Source organism: Aptenodytes patagonicus, chromosome 18, assembly GCF_965638725.1.
Source record: "Aptenodytes patagonicus chromosome 18, bAptPat1.pri.cur, whole genome shotgun sequence".
NCBI classification, from domain to species: Eukaryota; Metazoa; Chordata; class Aves; order Sphenisciformes; family Spheniscidae; genus Aptenodytes; species Aptenodytes patagonicus.
In genome coordinates, this window is record NC_134966.1 from 7138157 (window position 1) to 7154319 (window position 16163).

A 16163-nucleotide genomic window follows, 5' to 3' on the forward strand; every position below is an offset into this window, starting at 1 on the left:
ATAGAGTCTACGAGGGTGAATACCCTGATGCGTTGCAGTAAGAAGATGGTATGGTGGAAGGCTTCCTGTCCTTCACAGCAGATTGATGCTGTTGCGGCTTCTACAGACGAGCGCCAGCTATTCAGGGACAGAAGGGGGTGATTATAGTTTATACGTAAACTGTGGCATCATATCACATCTCCTGCTACAGTAATATGGGAAGTCATGATGAGCTCAGGGAAATCTGTTACTAAGTAGTAGAGAAGGGGGGGAGGTGTGGGGAGTAACTGCTTGCCCCTCTGCTTCTTTGGGGAAAAACAAATTGTAAAAGAAATTTTATATTCTTCTAACTAAGGGGGCTAAGTGAATTTGTGTAGTAATTCCAGGTCTTCCTAAGCAGAGTGACCCATCTGAGGGATCTGACTGTTACAACATACTAGGCCAGTCTCCTGTTCTTAATCAGAAAAAATCTCTCATGAGGATTTGACTCTTACAGCTTGTCAGGTTAATCTGCATGTGGGCTCCTGGGCCTGAAGTCTGCAGGATCTTTAGTAGTCCCTCCCAGCTGCACCCAATAGCCTAGGAGTGGGTAATGCTACTCTCACCTTGCTTGAAAGATAATTTCGTGGCAGAATTTATTTTTAAGAGTGTATTTTTATACTGAAGTGTAAGCAACAGCAATACAAAGCTTTTCCTAGAGAGCCACAGGGAAGGGAATATGGGAAATGGGAGCAATCAACAACCGTGTACCTCACTAGATAAGTATAGTAGCTTTTATAGTAGCTTTTAACGTTACAGAATGTCTGTGTGGAAGGGTGAGTGATGAGTTAGGAAGCTGGGAAAGATGATTTAACCTTCACCCACTTGGTAAGGCTGGGGTTTAAAACTCTGTTGCAAGCTTTAACTCCTTCATCATCCATCACTTGTGGCTCAAATACTGTAGTGCAAGACAGAAGTGCCTATCGCTTTGTTGACTATAGTGTGTTTTTTAAACTGGTACGAGGGATTAGGCTATTTTTGTGCTGCAGCATCTACTCCCTCATTTGTACTTAAACTTGCTTTAAGATGTGATGCAAAACTTATAGGTCTCAACACTATTATGTTAATTCAAATTACAACAGAGAGCTTAGCATTTATGTTAAGTTCTAAAATTAAAAATGTCAATTGCCTTTTACAACCTCATGTGGAATTTGTCAAATGTTGGCAAACTGTTCACGCTGATGCAATCTCCAGAGCCAAATGCTAGCTAGCCATTAACCTTGGGACATTGGACTGTTGCTTTTCATGTATGTTTTGCCTATTAACTGACATTCAGAGGTGTAAATGCTGTATCCAGTTTCAGTTACTCAAAATACTCGTGCAATTTCAAAAGACTAACTACTACTACTGTACTGCAGTTGACTTGGTTTAATGATTTTCAGCTATAGGAAAGTACTAGTTTATGCAGTTTTCAACCAGCTGCACTGCAGCTTTCTGTTAAGCTTCCTTTATTCTTAAAAAAATGTTTATAACAATAGATAAGCAGATTAAGTAGCCTGTTGATATTAAAACATGTTGAGTCATCCAACAGCACAGTAAGGCATTCAGCAGTTAAATACAGCTCAGCAGAAACAAACACCTATGAAAAAAGCCTTAAAGCCTCTGCCTGCTCTGCTTCATAGTTATTAACAGGTATCTCCTACCATACTGCCAGGCACTGCAGGACAAATAAGCCTCAGGTGGCTTGTTTTATTCCTCCTCTCTGTGCTGTATCTGGAAAGCTGTCATTCAAGGTGGCTCTTCACCTCTCCTCTAGCTGGCAAAGCCACGATAGGACTACGGGCTTTTACCGTATCTCTGTGGGCCAGAACCTCTGCAGCTTCTCTAGTACAGAAAAAAAGCCAGTGTGTAAAAAAAAAACCAGTCTAATTCAAGTGAGGTACAGCTGTTGGCAACAGCTCACACCTGACTGAACAGTCAGTTGTTCATGCTGTTGTGAACCATGTGTTGTGCTGTAACGATGCACAAGGAAACTCATTACAGAGCATACATGGGAAGCGTAAGCTGTCTTGTTCATCAGGACTTTGCACCGTGCCTGCGCCGCTCTGCACACACGACAGCTTGGCTGTTTGGCCCAGGGCATCAGGCAGATGAAGCTCTAGGGCCAGGCTGCCTCTTTCTATCAAAAGCAGCACTTAATACATCACTATTTTAAGCATAGCCTCTAATTTTATGAGTACAGCATGAGATTTTGGAATGTTCCCTGCAGAAGAAGGTTGAATTAAAGCACCCGTTGCTTGTACTAGAGTTTGGCAAGAACAAAATTCAGTCTCAGCAACTGCTCAGCTACTCTCACCTGGCCACTGCACTGTTTCTGTAGGGATCAGACCTTTCCCCGTTTGACATTTTCCTTTAAGTTGTCTGATGCAGTTTCAAGTGGCCTATTAAAAAGAATAATGGCCAAAGTTACCCAGTCACAGCAAGAGAGAGAGCGAGGACCTCAGCTTTGAAACCATACAGTCTAAAGGGGAGGAATAATGACAGGATCAGAAGGATCAAATCTGGGAGTGATTTCAGGCACGCATATTTCTTTTACTCAGACGGAGATGCTCCTAGCCAGGTCTGCTGTTTTCAAGAACAGAAGAGAGACTGAACAGAGGCAGTCTCCACCCTTTGAACATCATTTCTACATCCTCCCAAGGAAGCTTCCGTCTACCCTAAGCCATCTAGGACCACAATATAATGAAATACTTGCTACCAACATATGTCAAATGCCAGTATTGATGCTGCAATGGCACACAAAGCAGAACTAAGAGCGTATTTAATGCTGGAAGAGCCACAGTACTGCTTGGTTGAACTGTTTCTTTTGATGAGAAGGTATCAGACAGTAGTAAGAGTTCATCGTTTTCACGTCTGCTTTTTTCCATTAGCCAGTCATTTGTTATCATCAGGAGGTCAAAGAAACAGGTAAATACCTGAGTTCAAAGCACTCATTTGCTGACAAATACTAGGACTGATAATTTGTATATTACACAACTTCAGAGCAGAACTGGACAGCTGAAGTCTTACTGGCCCTTTTTTTCCCCCCCCTCGTAGAGAAAACTTCAAGATGCTGCCACTGAAAACGTGGGTGGCTTCAATCAGAGCCTGCAGGGTGTTAATCAGCAGTACCACAGTGGGAAGAGGCAACGAGAAGCAGGGGTTTTAACCAGTCTCTAGAAGACAAGTTCATCCTTATGACACTGTTGAGCACATACGCATCTAGAAAGTCTGCCTCTACAAAAACTGTGCAAGTGTAATTAGTGCCGATGGTCTGGAAGTGCAGTTTCCACTCCAAACTTCATTTGTTTCCCTTTCACCAGGTAGCAGAGTCACATCTCCTCCTCATATCTATTCCCTTTGAACTCAAAAAGGGAGATACCCGTATTCAAGCACAGCTGAACACTTCAGCCAGAAACATAGTATGCTCTTCCTTAACAAGTAGTAAGTCAAATCACTCAATGCAAAGAACATCAGAAGGTAGCTAAGAAATACATTTCCAATGAGAAAAGTTTATTTTGACTAGAAACTGGAGTGAAAAAAAAAAAAGCCTCTGCAGTGCTCACATTCAGAAACAAGTCTGACGCTCTTCGCAGTAACTTCAGTTCACACATTGCACATCGTTTTTTTCAAATGCCTTTGGAAGTGTCTTCATCCCTGCCTCAAAGGCATACAGTATAGCAAGATGAAAAAAGGAAAACCCTGCAAGCTGGCCCCTGAATTCTATGTATAGGTGAAGAGGAGAAACCTCTTTTCCATTTCCTTGGTGTAAAAGTTAACCTGTATATGTTTCCCATTAAGTCACACCCTTTCCATGAAGCTGACTCACCAGTCAGAAAGCACACTTTTCTCCCTCCTAAGATCACTCCTGGGAGAGCACGCTGTGGGCAACTTTATACATAAAAAAATAAGCAAAAATAGGAACCAGTTACACTGATGTGGCAGTCAAGGATTTTAACTCACTTCCTTGTAATATTAAGTCTGCCCTCTGAACACTATTCACACCAAAGAGTTTCATATTCTTAGTTTGACATGCAGAAGACCAAATTATACCATTATGTTGTGAGAAAGAAAATGGTACTGCATAATGTTGGATAGAAGAGACTGGATTTTTTTTGTTGTTGTTACAGAATCTCCCCTTATCTTTACTGGAGCCAAGCTGTTCAAGGAGAAAAGACACATATCCTACTTTTAATGGTTATAGGAATGTTCCCACACAAGCCCAATGAAGGCTTTCACAGACATAGGAACTTTGATTAAAATTCTCAATATTGTCTAGAAATCATCCACATCAAACTAAAATCCAATTAAAATTAGGTCATAGTCTCAGTCCTTCTATATATGCCAACAGTCCACCAAATGGTTCCAACGATTGACACACGATCCGAGAGGAGTCTTCGGCACTGTCAGACACAGACCCCCGCATTCACAACGCAGTTCGTTCTTACCTTGACAACACAAGGCTGAAGTACCTGGGAGCCGTGACTAGTGACAGAATAAAAATGCAGAGGCACTGCCGCTTGTTTACACACCAGTTAAAAAATAATGTTCCTTTCTTTAAAAAGTGCTTAAAAATGAAATGTCCCGGGTTCTCCACTTTGTGATTAAGTTAAATTTGCTTCTTTGCAGGTTGTAGCAATAAAGCATTAGAAGTCATAGTAATAATCCAGCTTTGCATCCACAGTTTTACATCCTTTATCTGAATAAATTCTCTCCTCTCTGGGGAAGTAGGTCATCTCGTCGGCTATTCTGGTTAAAATGTCTTCATCCACAGCATAGCCACGCGATTCAATCTCAACCTTGACACACATTTTCACATGTTTGTATTCCAGAGGCAGGAAGGGAACAAAGTAGTCAATAAGATTTCTATCAATCAAGGTGCTGTGCCAAAATCCACCTACAAAGGGAAAGAGAAGGGGTTTGTTACTACTCCTCTAGTGAAACACTACCATGGGTTGAATGGGAGCAAGAGGCATATCATAGCCGCCTGCTACATACCAGTAAGAATTCACCAGTGTTTTTAGGGCCCTGTAATGCACAAGTCAGTCCAAATACAAGCTCCTTCTCATGGTACTTTGTGCATAAAGGTTTGGACAGACACATAGATGTGGCCCATTGGAGCTGAATGAATGAATTCTGACTGAAGGCATGTAAGCCTTGCTCCCCAGGTGCTAGTCTCATACCTTCCCCTCTCTCACCTAGAGAAGAACAGATTTTCTATCTCTGATCAGCTCTCTCCCAGACCAGCTTTCTTGCTCCTTTTTTTGGAGCTTTCATCTAACCTTTTTAAAAAGTACAGTAAGTTTGCTTCCACTGCTAATTTTAGAGCATAATTATGTTAAAACCACTTTTCACCAGGAGTCCTGTGCGAGGAAGCCTAGGAAGCACTGGACTGCCCACAGCAGGGCTGACATGTCAGCTTGCTGCTCCTAAACAGCTGCCTGAAGGCTTTTAACAGACTGAGCAAGACAGGCTAAGTGGGTTGGGGGCCAAGGAAGCGGCTTCCCCATAATAAAACATTTTATTGGTTAAAGATTTTTCAGCTACTGCAATATCCAGCCTTACTGTCAGGATTTCTGTTTGCTTTCCCTTTAGCCCACTAGTTTGTCAATAAATGCACAGCGTAGACTTCCCCCAACATATGCAATCCAACAGACAGCAAACATGCTGGTAGCCAAGGTGCACACAGAGCTCCTTAACCTTAATTTCATCTCAAGAGCCGACTGTAGGCCCCAAAACTGCATCGTGGCTCCTTGCTAGCCGAAAACTGGAGGCCACATCAAGTAGAAACCATAGCTGTAAAAATGCAGCTAAATGCAACCCATCCCTTTTGTGGAACTTTTACCACCTCAAAAGCAATCACAGTTTTACTCACTATTTTTGTTATTGAAGATGGACACAGACAGTGCATTTTGGATATCTGTGAGCTGTATATCTTCCCTTGTCCTCCCGTTTCTCCAGAAATCTAGTGCCACCTCTGTTATCTTCTCAGCTCCCGCATTGCTAAGTAAAGAGAAAACAAAGATTGTAGCTGGAGGTAGTTTTATACGGCATCGAGTGTACAGAACAGCAAACCTGAGAAGCTGCTTCTTACCTGAGGAATATGAAGATGGCTTGTCGGTAAGACACCCCATCCAGAAGCTCATAGTAGTCCAAGAATGGCTTGATGGAGTCAATGAGTCCTGCATGCATTTTATCCATTTCATCAAATATGAACAGTGATCTGGGACAGATGCTCACATTTCCCCGAATCCACGACTGCAACTGGTCCTGAGTGGCATAAAAATAAAAGATGCTGAAAGAGTTTGTGTTGAAAAGACAGAAAATAGCACTTCGGCTTATTGACCTTTGTCCTGAAAGAGTCGTTTCAATTGTGCCATTTTAATAGCTTTGGCTTCTTGACTAAAACATGGTTAAAAGCTGCAAACAAAACTTTAACAAAATCTCATGCTGGTTCTGAAAAATTTTAAGACACCAAGAGACAGGATGGGACAAGCAGGAAATCTCCTCATGAGAAAGATATTCCTGTAAACAGCAAAAATGAAAGTGCACAGTAGTTCAAAGGACGGGTACCACCAAGGAACAGCAACACAAAGCAAAGCCCTGACAAGTAAGATGATTACTTTTGCCAGCACTTTGCTCTAAACATCCTTAGGTGTCAAACCTAGAAACAATATTAAATTTGCTACCTGAACAGCACCAGTGGGAAATTGCACCCGCAGTCACTGGCAGAAGTAGAAAGAGAATTCAATTCTCAGCCCTGTGTTTTAATCATTCAGAAGTTAAATGAAGACAATTACAAGCCCTTCTTAAAACTCAATACTGTTCAGAAGGGCTAACGCTTTATTGTATTTAAAGATTCTCTCACTTAGGCGTTGCATTTTTCTCTCACTTAAGCATTACATTTAAGATCAATAATGAAGTAACTGGAAAAAAAAGGGTTGATCTGCTGGCAGATGAATGAGAAGTAACTGTTCTGACCATTTTCAATGATTCATCATTTTTTCATATTCACTGTTTACTCAGGCCCTGAATGGCAGAGGCAGCACAGGAAGGTGGCACTGGGTGTGCTGTGGATAAGCAGTGATAGTTCCTCCTGCTGCCTTGGGCAGCAAGTTTCCCAAGTGTATTCACCTCGAAACAAAAGCAGAAAAGGCTCAATTTTATTTTAAAACAGCTCAGCTGCAAGAAGGGCAAAAGTAAGCTGTAAAAAGAGGAAACAGATATTTCTTCCATTTAGAACTCAGGTTTGTAGACCATCCCGTTCCCATTTTTAACATATACAAACTGAATATAAACATTCAGTACTACAAAAGACACTGGTACTCACATTCAAACTCTGCTGTTAACAAAGTTAGTTAGAACAAAAAAGCCCAGAAAACACACATCTGAGCTACCGCTCCACATGATATCCACCTGCCTACAGAGCTGTGCTGACACTTAGGAAACTGGCAGAACAATTCCAAATATTTGGAATTTCCGACAACAGACTATTTTGTGATTTTGTTTTACAGCTGGGAAATGGATGCATAGAAAAACTAAATAACCTGCTCAGCGTGCAGTAAAACTGAGAAGTACACCCATGCCTCAGAGTGCAAGCTTCAGCTTGCCATGGTACGTGGCACACTTGGAGGTCACCGGGTGGTTCCCCAGAGTCATGAACTATTAGTTTTTTGCAGTGCCCACCAGCATATCACCTAACCATGGAAACCTGCTGAATCACGCTTATCCTTAAGTCCGTCACATCTCTAAGCAAAGCGTAGAATGAAAATTAACCACATCATTCTTCCTTAAAGAGAGGCTCAAAACACATGCAAAAAACTTTACATTCACAGGAAAACCAGTCCTGATGGATGTTAGGATTTACCCAGTTCTGTACAGAAGATTCCAAAACTGGCACAGGCTACATTTTACTGCATAAAATAACATCTAGGTTTCTAGTACCGATCGTGCCATAACGTTTATAATTCAATAGAGCACTCACTGCAGCAGAGCTGTGCCCCGCCACCATGGGTTCCACAGCACACTCTTACCTTGTAGAGATTGATGCTGTGAGCGTGAGGAAAGTGTAAAGTTGCCACGAACTGATGGACATATTTACTCTGCAGACCTCTTTTATAAATGCTTTCGGCAACTATCTTACTGACAAAGTTTTTGCCTGTTCCAGTCCACCCGTGCAAGGAAAGGGCAAGAGGCTTTTTGGCGTTGGTGTTGTTCAAGAAGCCCTTCACGGCCTTTACAACCACCTTGTTCACCAGGTGCTGCCCAAACAGTTTCCTGTCCAAATTCTCCTGCAGAGCTGGATGGAGAGACCACACTGTCAACAACGAGGAGGGAGACGGGCACGGGGTCCCGCCGGCTTCTGCCTCCTTCGAGGAGGGTCCAGCACCCACCCCAGCGTGAAGGCCGCCAGCCCCAGGCCAGGGGGCAAAGGGCCGGCCGAGCTGGAGCAGCGCCCTGCGGTCCACGGGGAGGCCCCACGGGCCGGCCACATGGACCCTGCCCGGCTCCCGGGGCCTCTGTACCCCCCAACGCCCTCCTGCCACCCCCCGCAGCGTCCCCTCAGCCCGCCCCGGCCCCCAGCACCCCCTCAGCCCGCCCCGGCCCCGCACCGACGGCGGCGCGATGGTCGTGGCGCTGAAGGCAGCACTCCCTGAAGTAGCAGTAGAGCCGCGGGTAGGAGATGAAGCCGGTAAGGGCCGAGGCGGCGGCGCCCGCGATCGCCAGCCCCAGGCTGATGGGCTCCACGGCGCCGGCTGGCCTGAGGAGCGGCAGCAGCGCCAGGCCCAGGGCCGCCCGCAGTGCGCCCCGCCGCAGCTTCATGGCCCGCCCGGCCCCGCCGCTCCGCCGCCGCTTCCGCTCCGCAGCGCCGCTTCCGCCGCCGCCATCTTTGGTACGGGCAGAGGCGGGGCTGGCGTTGAGGGCAGCCGCCATGTTGATGGGCACCCGCGGCTGTAATCAGCTAAATGGCGGCCTCGTGTGGTACACTTGATTAAATACTGCGCTCGCGCTCGAACGTTAGATTAGCCGTGCTGCGTTCACAGGCATTCAAGGGAGATGCCACGCCAGACCTGCACGGGGGCACACAGGCTTCAAACTCGTGCATTCACCCGGCCCAGAGACTTTCCCCCTTTTCTGAAAAAAAGTAAAATCTGGGCCTAACCCCAGCCCCTCCCTGGAGTTTCTGCTCCTGAGTGACGGGACATGGACACCCACGCAGCCACAGGACACCCTGGCCATCGTTACCACCACCACCCGGAAACCATCGAAATGGTTTAACAAATGGGAAAAATGCCATTTACGATCACTTAAAAACACTTTTATTATTTGCAAGTTCCAAATCTTGGCTTCAAGTACCCGCACATCTCCTGGGAAGACGTGGCTGACACCGGCTGCGGGTCCTCTGGCCTCTTCACCAGCTGCCTCTTGACCCTGTCCTAAGAGCTGAAAGTGAGATTTTCCTCCAATTCAACAGTTACAAGCTGATCCAATTTTCTTCTTCTTCGCAGCTAAAATAAAAGGCAGTGAACTGCTATAGAAGTAACTCTACAGGGAGAAAAAGATACAGAACAACACAGCTTATCACCTAAAATCCCCAGCACTATGTATCTGCTGTTGCTCCTTGCGCTGATGACCAACCCAGCGAGGCAGCGCCAGGCACAGCCAACGCTGTGATTTCTCCCGGAGCGCTTGCAAGCCAGGTTGAGGAGCAGCGGCACTGAACACACTCCTGCACGATCTCAGCCTTACACACTCTGCACAGCAAAGGCCCTTGGGAACAAACAAGAAGTCTCTTACAAAGTTACATTCAAGCAAACTGGCTTTAAACCTTCCCTTTATATTTACAAGGCAAACAGCACTGCTGCTTTTAAAGGATCTCTTTTTTCATATTTTTCAAGAGGGTGAAAGAATCTGCAAAAGCAAGTTTGTTTTCTCACTAAAAAATGCTAACCATGAAAGCTCATGTTCTTATAAAAGAAGTTTTATAACTGAAAATAAGTTATATACAAGATTTTACCGACCAAAGAGCTCACAATCACCTGCGAACCGATTCACTACAAGATCACAAGAAAAGCTTTGTAGGTAACACCAGCATGTGAAGGTAGTGACTCTCCCCAACTCCATTTCAGGTCATTGACACGAAATCCTTTATTAGTGGAAAATAAGAACAACTCCATGTTCATCAGTATCGCCTACTCATCTTCTTGAATTTCTCATAGTGATAATCATCTGTTGCTTTTTCATTGAGTGGACGTTTGCGATTTGGAGGAGACCCTTCAAAAGAAAGAGAACGAAATATTATTTCCTGTCCTTTCATCTTCTTGAATTTCTCATAGTGATAATCATCTGTTGCTTTTTCATTGGCTGGACGTTTGCGATTTGGAGGAGACCCTTCAAAAGAAAGAGAAGGAAATATTATTTCCCTGTCATTTCACAGGAGACATTTCCTGAACTCCACCACTTTCCTTAAAGAGCCCCTTGCTATGGGAAAGGTTACTGCTTTAGCTGTTGTTGCTCCCCAACCTTGCACCCCTTGCTATTCCAGCTTTCACCAAACGCTTGTCAGCCAGCTTTGGCAACACGTTTCAGTTGTGACCTTTGCTACTCCATCCTTGGGCATCGCTAAAGACATCCTCCATCCAGAGGGCTTCACGTGTGACCCAGTAGGGGTACATCAAGTGCAATAGCCTCTCATGGACTTTGGTTGCTCCGTTTCCCCACTACCTCAGGGCACCCAGAGACGAGGAGGTAAGAAGAGCTAGATCATTTCTCTGTGCAAGACCCCTGAAGAGTTTCCAGCGTCTCTCCTTATGACATTTCAGATTAGGAGCTTACGCTCAGGTTCTGGCCTCTCCGTATCCCCCACTCTCAGTGGACGGGGCTTTGGCTCTTCTTTGTTCCTTCGCACTGGTGCATTTAGCTCCTCATGATAAACTGAAAGAAGGAAAACAGCAGATAAGGAATATTACCTGGAGCAGTGATATTCAGACGCAAGTATTTCTATGGCATTTGTTAAAACTGATCTTTAGCAGAAACAACAGAACCTCAGAACAAGCAAGATGGGAGACAGGAAATTTCAGTAGCACTATTTCATCAGAAGTGGCCCAAAGACTCTTCATTTCCTTCAGAACACACAAATCTGACTCCAAATCACCCCGTAAGCAGGGTTAGACACAGCAGAAGGCTGCCTTTCCTCCAGATGGCTGTGGTATGAGAGGCTCTCCCGGAAATTAATTCCCGTCTCCTGTCTAATAAGGTCTATGTTTGCTTGACCACCTGTCTACTTTGGCAGCCTACAAAATGGATTCTCTCAATTATAAACCATCATTTATAATCGCAGACGAGGCAGGCATTTCCAGCACACGCTCAAGACACAAAGAAAAAGTCTTGAGATTTATGAGGCAGTGTCAGCTGGGAGTTCAAGAGCAGAAAGTCAAGCCATGAGTAATACGTCCCTCTCCTTGCTGACGGATGGAAGAAAAAGACCAAGCCAGATGGGGCCTATATGAGCACCCCAGAAAAAGGAATCAGACAGCTGCTTGTGCTGATACATGAACTAATTTCTCCTGCATCAGACTCTGTCCCAGCTGACTGCTTTTCTTTAGCAGAGGAGAGGGTCACACCTGGGTCAGGAATGCTACGTGAGACTTACATCTGTTGTGCTGGACATAGTTAACAGCCATGTTGGTGGGAACAAAGGAAGTCTCGCTGTCTTTCTTTTTGTTCTGCTGCTCTGCCAGCAGCTTGGCCTTGGCCTCTTCAGTTGAGATGATGTTTTTTATTTTTGCACTAGAAGAAAAACAAAGAAAAAAAATACTCATTCATATTTTAAAAGGGTAGTAGGCATAGAAGTGCTAAGTGGATGGATTTTGGGGATAGTAGTAGCACTGCTAGGGTATTTGATGTGTTTTTTGAGAGAGGAGGCAGTGCTATAGAAACAGATGCTTTGTTTCAAAGGCAAAAGGGAAGCTTGCATCTTTAGCGCACCCTCTTTCAATGCAGGGCATAAACTGATCCTCCAGAAAGCTGCTAGATTCAAGTCACAAAAATTAAGAGCCTCTTCCCAGAAGTCATACGATGGAGCTGCACTGGAGCCCTATCACTGTGTAGAACATGCTGTGCTAGATACCGCGCTAATCCAGAACAAGGCTCAATCCCATCACAGAGCCAAACCGGGGCTGCATAATCCAGCCATACCACTGCTCTGCCAATCAACAGTTGCTCATCTGGCAATTCAGGCCACAACCAACAGATCTGTGAACGACATACTCAATTCCCAGGTCCACTTCAGGAATGCCACTCAACATCTGGTTGGACAGCATCTCCTCCGTCTTCTTGGCAGAGGAGACACGGATGTTCTCTGGCAGCTCGTACAGAGAGTCCTCGGCATTCTTAAGCTTCACCTTCTGCTCCTCGTTCTCCACAATTCCCTTTCTCTTCTTCAGCTCAGTCTCAATGTACTTCATCCTAAACAGCAGCACACGAGGGACACACAGTATTTAATTCTGTTTTCTGTACTCTGTCCCAGCACTGCTGAGCACAGCTGCATCACTGTCCCGATAGCTAGGAGAAAGGAAAGAATAACCTCTCCGAAACAACTCAGCTAACATCAACTGCAAGAAGCAATTGCCCAAGAAATGATCAGATCCTCCAAGCTCTTTCACAACCAGCAGGGAAGGCTCCCATGGTATTTAATGCCAAGCTAGCTGGTCGGCACCTCCCATCTTTGTCCATGAAAAAGCCTCCTCAAGTCTGGCAGCCAGAAGGTGAAAGGGCAAGTGAAAGTTTCAGTGAGAACTGGGAAGATGTTCTGGGACTGCTCAGTATCCAAGAGAGAAAAAAAAAATTGTTAGGGGACACCCAAGCCCGAATTCAACACCCCAGACACAACGCAGCACAACTTACATGTCAGCATCTTCGTCCCGCCTGTTGGTTTCAGCTGAGAAGGAAGTTCCCAAGTTTAGATCTTCCTCTTCATTAATCCTAAATGGAAACCACAATGTTTAGTTAAAAAAAAAAAACAAAACACCCCAAAACTGTAATGTGACAAGTTAGCGTAACAGTAACCGGCCAAACTGCATTATGTTAAACTCTTCAAAGCAACACAACATCTGGTTACTTCATTACTAGCTGTCATTTAATACTAGTCCAGGGAGAGATCTTCAGAGCTCATACGCACCCACCTGTCCTTGCCTCTTTCTTTCAGCTTCTTCATGTCCACCATTCCCCCAGATTTCATCTGGAATGGGTCATCCTGTAAAATAAGAAATAATGAGAAACCCTGAAGCTTCCCTCTAGTTTAACGCTAGTCTTCAAAATATGGATAAAAACACAGAAAACATTTAAGTATTGAGCTGTGACATCAGTCCAACCCCAGGCCAGACTCCCGCAGTGATCCGCTGGACCACAGTGATGTTTTCACATCATTACATCTTAGCGCCGAGGTGATGAAAGCGTCTAGCACTTACCACAAGCGTTGCTTCTTCTTGCAACTTCTCTCCCACAAGCAGAGCTACAGCGCTAGTCAAACAGATAAATAAAATTCAGTGGAAGGAAACATATTACCAACAATATTGCATCTCTTTATCCTTCTCTAAATCTAGCAGATGGTCTCACACACTGTATTAACGCTAAATTGTCAATCTTCCTAATCCCTCCACATGGATAGAGGAACTATTACTGTTTTGGGGAGATGAGAAGGCAGATTTTAGTGCCGTACAGTGAGTCACCAAAATAAGGAACACAGTTCATTGCTGGTGCACACTTCAACTAGCTCATCAGCTAATCAACGGCACTAGATGAGAGGGGAGAGGAGAATTAGGATGGAGGAGGTGTGAAACTGTCCAATTTAAACCACGTGTGCAAGTAATTTGATGAAAATACATTTCACAGTAAATCCCAATCTTAATCTTTTTCATGGCTGGGATACGGAACAGACTTTGCTCACTGTCCCGTGCACCTGTACCAAACTCCCCCTCTTTTCCACCCTCAGGCTCTAATGTAGAAACTCCTCTATCAAGAACATGGTTTTGGCACTATCCGACCTGTAACGGTTTCTGCTGAAAGGAGGCACATGACAAGAGAGAAATTTACTGTTACATTACACCGTCGGACAAAACACAACTTCACGGCCTTGGTGCTACATCCCTTACCTCACCCCATTGGGTCGCTTTCTGAGGCTCTGAACTTCTTTGGCTTCCTCAACTTTTAACCTGAAGAAAAAACATTTGACTTAGTACTTGATGCTTTGGTTTTAATTAATTAACTTAGTTTGATTTTCTGCAGTTAACACGGAATCTTCTAGAGAGACTTTGCCTTAAACTGCTGCATATCAGCGTCCACTTTTCTGGTTGCAGGTTAGATAGATATTTTCTATTTTACTTTATATAAGCAATTCCATTTATTTAAGCAATCAGAAAAAGCCACATGGCATCTGCTGGATATGTCCCTTCAACACGTCTTCCCTCAGCCGAGGAAAGAAGCACCCAAACATCGAAAGGCTTTAACGAGAACCAATATGGGAAGAACGAGCCACGGATCACCGGTTTTAGTCCATTAAGATCTCCAGACAATATTCTCCTCTCAGTAAAACAGAGGGGCGCTACGTAACACTAATCCATGCGGGGCACCTGTACTCCTTCAACAGTTGACACCAGCTAATAAAATAATGCAGTCACTTCTCAGGAGAAGGGGGAACTCACGAAGCACTCAATTTACAGCAAAATTAGCAGCAGCTCTCAAGTGAATATAACGCAGCTGAATGGTTGTCAAGACACATCTGTGCATGAGTGACTCAGAAGAAAGTTCATGGTAAATTTAAATACCAAGTCTCTCTATATAGACGGACGTGCATTCTTAATTTCTTCAGATATTTGGACTTTTCCCAATTATGCATGTCTTTCAATATCTGCCATGAACTAAGCATCGTAAAATATTTTTCAGAGATAAAATAACAACAGGACAGATCTTGCTTGGAATGCAAGGATCTGAAAACAAAACGGACCATCTGAGCGCCAATTTCCAAAAGGCAGAAGTGGAAGAGAAGGAAACGTTAGAAATCGCCTGCAGCGCCAGCAAGGGGGCTGCTGCCGAGCAGGAGGAGGGGGTCTGGGTCGGTCCGCCGTGACCGAGTGCTGCTTTTGGCGGCTCCGGTCCTTCGCAGCGCGGCTCCTCGGGCCGTCCCCTCCCCTTTGCCCGGCTACAAATGCTCTCCTCCCCCAGCCGGCACACCCCGGAGGAAGGGAGGAGGCAGGCGAGAAGTCTCCGTGGAGCAGACCTTCCCCAGCTCCCGCAGCGGCCGGGGGCCCCGGCAGGTTCAGACGCCCCCGCTGCACCCGCGGGGCCGAGCCGGCTTCCCAACCGCCCCCCGCCCGGCCCCGTACCCGGGTGGCGACCCCCCCATCGCCGCGGGAGAGGGCTCCGCTCGGGCGGCTGTGCCACGGGCCTGCGCGGGGCTGCGGCCGGACCGCGGCGGTGCAGGGTATGACGGTGGGACGTCACAATGGGAGACAACGTGACGGCGTGGCGTGACGATATAACGGTCTGACGCCATGCGGTGACATGACGGTGCGACACGACGATGTGATGATGTGACGCAACGCTGCAGCACGACGGCGTAACGTGACGATAAGACGACGTGACACGACGGGACACAGCACTGCTGGACTAACGCAGACCCGGGGTCCCCTCCCCGTCCCCGACCGCCGCAGGGCCGGGCGCGCCCGAACGCCCCGGGACAGGTGGGCCCAGCCGGGCTCTCCGCCGGCTCCCGACCCACCTGACCTCCTCAGCGACCTGCTCGTCCTCCTCCTCCTCCTCGGAGTCCTCCCTCCGCCGGCGGAAGGACTTCTTGGTCGGCATGGCGCCGGCTGCTGCGCTGCGGCACGGCCGCCACACTGCCCCCGCCCCAACTCCGCGCCGGGCGCGTCGCGCGGCGATGACGCCACAGCTCCGCGACGAAGCCGGGCGCCGCCGCCCGTCCGCCAGCACCGCGGCCGGGCAGGAGCCGCGGGCCCCGCTCCCGCCCGTCCTGGCAAGCGGCGTCCGCTCCAGCGGCGCGGCCTTCGCTCCGCCGGTTGGGCTGAGACCCCCCCCCCCCTCCGTGCCCTCCCGGCCTTTCTCTGCCGTTAATCCCACCCCTGCGGCCCCCAAATGCACCCCGGGGT

General features: G+C 46.4%; 2 protein-coding genes across 2 annotated transcripts; both read right to left on the bottom strand.

Moving 5' to 3' along the window:
- Positions 1-4170: 4170 nt before the first annotated feature.
- LOC143168822 (torsin-1A-like) lies at positions 4171-8835 on the bottom strand. The gene is made up of 5 exons (XM_076355731.1): positions 8610-8835; positions 8031-8296; positions 6092-6267; positions 5873-6000; positions 4171-4894 (listed from the first exon to the last, which is right to left on the bottom strand). Exons 1-5 carry the CDS (start codon positions 8818-8820, stop codon positions 4644-4646), a joined length of 1032 nt encoding a protein of 343 aa, XP_076211846.1. The 5' UTR covers positions 8821-8835; the 3' UTR covers positions 4171-4643.
- A 459-nt stretch (positions 8836-9294) lies between these two features.
- On the bottom strand, positions 9295-15899 carry C18H9orf78 (chromosome 18 C9orf78 homolog). Its single transcript, XM_076355175.1, has 9 exons — positions 15776-15899; positions 14151-14210; positions 13467-13518; positions 13182-13252; positions 12904-12981; positions 12268-12465; positions 11651-11787; positions 10834-10932; positions 9295-10272 (listed from the first exon to the last, which is right to left on the bottom strand). Exons 1-9 carry the CDS (start codon positions 15856-15858, stop codon positions 10181-10183), a joined length of 870 nt encoding a protein of 289 aa, XP_076211290.1. The 5' UTR covers positions 15859-15899; the 3' UTR covers positions 9295-10180.
- Positions 15900-16163: the final 264 nt, after the last annotated feature.